Below are 4,818 nucleotides of genomic sequence, written 5' to 3'. Positions count from 1 at the left end.
AGGGGAGAGGAGAGGAGAGGAGAGGAGAGGAGAGGAGAGGAGAGGAGAGGAGAGGAAAGAAGAGGAGAGGAGAGGAGAGGAGAGGAGAGGAGAGGAGAGGAGAGGAGAGGAGAGGAGAGATCTGCCTGGCAGCGCCAGAGGAAGGAGAGGTCGCCGACTGCCTGCAATGAGCCATCGAGACAGATGCAGACACCGGCGAGAAGAAGTGAAATGCTGCGAAGAAGGTGAATGATCAAGAAGAGGAGAGGAGAGAGGGGGAGGAGGCATAGGCATCACCCCATATACGGCGTGAAGGAGGACATGATTGGCCAGAGTGTCGCATCTTTGGTGAGAAGAGAGGGAAACTACACGGAAATCAACGACGAGGAAGAAGAAATAGCAAGTGAAGAAGAACAAAACCATCATGGTATGATGATGGAGATTGAGATCGAGATGATGTTGATTTCTACCTGGACCACTATAGTTGTGATGGTTCCTAGTAAGAGACCTGAAACCTCTTCAGAACATCCCCAGCTGAAAGTCAGCAGGACCGAGAGCAGACCCAACCAGGAGGAGGCACTTGACAAACTCTCGAGCTCTGAGCCAGCTCCTCTTCTCCTTCTCCTCTTCTCCTGCTGCCGCATCCTCGGCAATCCTTGCTGGAAGTATCACCTGCTGCTAGTCAGGGTATCCTCCTCCTTCCATCCTCCCCCCTCCTCCAGCTCCTCCTCATCCCTTGGCCCTTTACTCCTTTGCCCTACCGTCGCCCCTTCTCCTCTCCTCCCTTCTCTCCCCTCAACAGCCTCCTCTTGCCCCCCCGTCGCCTCGCCAGTCCTCTGCTCTGCTCTGCTCTGCTCTGCTCTGCTCCCCTCTCCCCACCTGCGCGCACTGCTCAAGGGGGGTGGGGCAGAAGGAGAGGATCGTCCAGACGCTCCACATCGCCTGGTGGGCAGCGCAGGTGGTGGTGGAGAAGGAGGTGGCGACCGACTGAAGCATGAGGTAGCAGAGGTTCTTGCAGGCTGAGACGAAGAAGAGAGGTCCACAAGCCTGTACCGCAATCAGCCCCCTTCTCCTCTTCGTCCTTGTCCTCTCGTCCTCCTCGACCTCATCCTCGTCCTCGTCCTCGCCATCAATCCTCCTCCCCATCCCTCCCTCCCCTCCCCTCCTCCCTTCATCCTCCCTCCCTCTCCTCGTCACCTTGGATAGGGAGGAGAGTTCACTTCGCTGCGGCAGATGGAAGGACAGCTCAAGTCGCTCTACTGCCGTCCCCCTCATTCGCTGCCCCACCCTCGTGTAGCCCAACAGGACTAGCAGGAGGAGGGCGAGGTAGTTCCCTGCCAGCGTCGCCCATGCTGCTCCCTCGAGGCCGAGGCCGAGGAAGCGGATCAGAAAGATGTCTCCTGCGATGTTGGATGCGGCGGAGAGGAGAACAGCGAGAAAGCAGGTGAAGGAGTCGCGCTGAGCCAGAAGGCCGCTCTGAAGCACCATGGTGGCGAGCACAGCAGGAGAGGCCCAGATGCGGATGAGGAGGTACTTCTGCGCGACCAGGAGGAGCTCAGGGACAGCACCGGTGGCTGCCAGGAGAGGGAAGGAGAACGCGACTGCTCCTGTGGTGTGATCAACAAGAGAAAGAGGAGAGGAGAGGCAGGAGGAGAGGGCGGAGAGGGTGAGGGTCTGGAGGGTAGAGGGGAAAGTGAGCAGGGGAGAGATTGAACCTGCGATGATGGCAACACCGGACAGGAGCGCGAGCTGGAGTGAAGAGGAGACGATCCTCCCTGCTGTCTTGCGGTCCTGGGAGGCGAGAGCGGCGGACATGGAGAGAGTGGTGGCTATGGCGAGGAAGGAGAAGGTGAAGTTGATGAAGTTGAAGATGACGAGGTTCGGGCCGATTGCAGCAAGCTCTAGCGTGCTCGCGTACTGCCCGACACAAACAGCGTCTACAAAGCTCATGATGGGGTCGGCTAGGGGGATGGAGAGGGCGGGAATCGAGAACTTGAGAATGCGCACGATCTCCTCCACCCGCCACTGCCGCAGACTCTTGTGTTGCTGGATGAGAACGTGAGGACATGAAAGAAGCAGATGACAAGTCGATACCTGCCCTTGCTCGCTGGCCGAGGAGGAGGAGGAGGAGGAGGATGCAGGGGATGATGATGATGACGATGAAGAAGATGATGAGGGGTTAGCAGTGGCCTGCCGCCTCTTGAATGGATAGAGGAGAGGAAGTCGAGCTCGATGACAGAAGTTGAAGATGGGGGATTGATGATCCCGGAAAGAAAAGCACATTGAGAGAGGTGGAGGGTTTCTTCGGTATTGGGACGAGGAAGGAGGAGGGGAGCAGAAGATTGAGGAGGGAGAAGAATCAGGAGGAGAAGAAGGTTGAAATGAACAGTGGAGAGGTCGACTGTAAGGATCACACGAGGATGAAGGTTTCCAAGCTGAGGACGAGGATGAACAGCAGGACTGGGCAAGGTGGGGGAGGATAGAGGCTGGAAGTGATCGAGGAAGCTTTGGAGGAAGAGGATCAGAAGAAAGGTAGGAGGAGGATGAAGAGGGAAAAGAAGGGGAGGGGAGAGAGGAGGAGGAGAGGGAGGAGGGACGAGCTATCAGCCCGGCTGCCATGCCTGTCGCCGCCAACAAGAGCAGCGTCTGCATTGTACAAAGGGGGGAGGGACACCACCCACCCCCCCTCGATTTCCTTTATATGGATGACAAAGTATGGGTGTAAATTATGGTGTAGGGGTAGGGGGTAGTGGATCGGGGGGTTCTTGTACATTTTTCAAGGGGACATGCTTGTTGAATGACAGTAGGGTGGTATCCTGATGAGGGGTGGTCACATTTCATCAGGGGGTAGGGGTACATGTTATAAAGAGGGGAGAGATCACGGATCTTCGGATACACACTGAAAGGTAACTGAGGCGGGCCCTCCGGGGATCAGTACGTGCGGCCCGGCCGGGCCGGCACAATCCGATGATCACTGAGTCGATATGAGTGAGTTCACTGTCAAAGGAGTTCAGACACTGTCGGACGCAGCCACGCGCGGCGAACCTTGAACTGTGACTGTGACTGTCTGTTCTACGGTCAGTCCGAAGCCTTTCAGCGGTCTCCGACTGTTTGCCGGGTCTTCGACTGACCCGTCGAGTCAGTCACACTGACCGACGCTGAGCTCCGACCGTCGACGTTCGGCTCAGCCCGGCCTGAGTCCGCACACAGCGGCTGAGGCTCACAGGCTGATCGCCCGGCGCCCATCATGCCATGATGCCATGATCGCCGCCCCGCGGCCGCGGCCCGGCGGTCAGTGATCCGCCGGGCGGCCGGGCCCCGGGCCTCATACGACTCCTTGCTAAAAATGTCGTTGAGTGCAAAGGGTGGGTACTTTCATGGGTATGTGAGGGTAGGGTGGGGTTGGAGTTTGGTGTATCCGACCGACCAGAAGCGATGGCGAGGTCGTGGGTACGAGCGATGGCGATGACGATGGCGATGGCGGCGATGATGGCGACAGCTGAAGGAAGGAGAGGAAGAGAAGAAGTCGAGAACGCTCGGATGGATGAGGAAGCCTCGACATCTCAGTGGAAGTTGAAGGGCATGATCGCTGACGCCCTCCCGTCTCTCCTTTCCTTCGCCTCATCACCCCCTGATGTATTGAGGAATATTCTCTCCTCCTCCTCCTCCTCTTCCAAAAGTTATCCTGCTGTGAAGCAAGACCCAATACCTCAAACTTACTGGTGAGATGCTCGCCTGCTGTCTTGTCTTGCATCATCGTCCTCTTGTACCTCATCGAGAGCTGTTGGAGGTGCTGCTCTCTCACGCGTGACGCCGCAGGTGGTGCGAGATGCATCATGCGCCGCAGAACATCCAGACGTCCTCACAGGCCGTCAACCTCGCCTCCTCCCTCGCGTCCGTCTCTCCTCCCTCCTTCTCCTCCAAGCAAGGTCGACCTGCGGCAGCCTTTCTTGCCTTGGCTCGCTAACGGCAGCGCAGGTCTCGTTCCGGTCGGGGAGGCGACGGCACAGGATCTGCGCACCAAGATCATCGAGGTGAAGGGGCCGGCGAGAGTGCGAGCAGCAGGCGATCCTCTTCCTCCCCAGACGTTCTGGTGTGAGATGCACACGGGAGCCCAGGTCGAGCTGGGGGCAGCAGCAGGAGCTACAAGAGGCGAGCTGCAAGGCATGAGCAAGGAACAGCTCATAGACGCGCTTCTGGCATCGCAACAGTCTCTGAAAACTTACAAGGAGAAGGTAGCTCGCCTGCAGCAGGCCTTGTCCTAGAGCAAGTGAAAACGTTCTCCGCTGCCTCCTCCTCCTCCTCTTCCCCCGAGCATCACGACATTGCCCATGTCGATGTTGGAGCGTCTCTTAGGCACTGACAGCCTCTGGACCTGCGCGCGATCACTCGCCTCGTCGCCTCCTCCTCTCGCTCACCAGCTCCTCTTCCTCTCCCGTCAGCGGCGGCAGGCGTCGCTCCTTCAAGGGAGGGGACGTTACGTGCGGCTCATCCGACAGCAGCACGCTCCTCGTCTTGGTCGTTCGCTTCCTCGACATGACGCTGCGGGTCTTGGGCGTGGGAGGATGCGGGCGGGCGAGCGAGCTGGGAAAAACTCGTGCCGCGGGGCCGTCGGGCTTCTGCAAGGAGCCAGCTGGGGGCTCGTACTGCTTCAAGCGCACCCGGTGCGTCCGCAGCCATGCGTGCTAGAAGAGGACACGGTCAGCTGGCAAAGAAGGTGGAGGGGCAGAGGGACGATGATGATGATGATGATGATGATGATGATGATGATGATGATGATGATGATGATGATGATGATGATGATGATGATGATGATGATGATGATGATGAGTGAGGAGG

The 4,818-nt window shown here is 58.2% G+C and overlaps 2 protein-coding genes across 2 annotated transcripts; one reads left to right on the top strand and one right to left on the bottom strand.

Moving 5' to 3' along the window:
- Positions 1 to 858: 858 nt before the first annotated feature.
- GUITHDRAFT_48468 (hypothetical protein) lies at positions 859 to 1,983 on the bottom strand (the record flags this gene model as incomplete). Its single annotated transcript, XM_005818276.1, has 3 exons — positions 859 to 1,045; positions 1,223 to 1,586; positions 1,695 to 1,983. Coding segments are annotated over 3 exons (840 nt in total), but the record flags the coding sequence as incomplete, so codon positions are not given.
- Positions 1,984 to 3,414: 1,431 nt separating this feature from the next.
- On the top strand, positions 3,415 to 4,643 carry GUITHDRAFT_149352 (hypothetical protein; the record flags this gene model as incomplete). Its single annotated transcript, XM_005818275.1, has 4 exons — positions 3,415 to 3,701; positions 3,799 to 3,908; positions 3,958 to 4,214; positions 4,336 to 4,643. Coding segments are annotated over 4 exons (962 nt in total), but the record flags the coding sequence as incomplete, so codon positions are not given.
- Positions 4,644 to 4,818: the final 175 nt, after the last annotated feature.

Source organism: Guillardia theta (genome assembly GCF_000315625.1).
Source record: "Guillardia theta CCMP2712 unplaced genomic scaffold GUITHscaffold_334, whole genome shotgun sequence".
Lineage (NCBI taxonomy): Eukaryota > Cryptophyceae > Pyrenomonadales > Geminigeraceae > Guillardia > Guillardia theta.
This window is presented reverse-complemented; position numbering and strand designations above follow the sequence as displayed.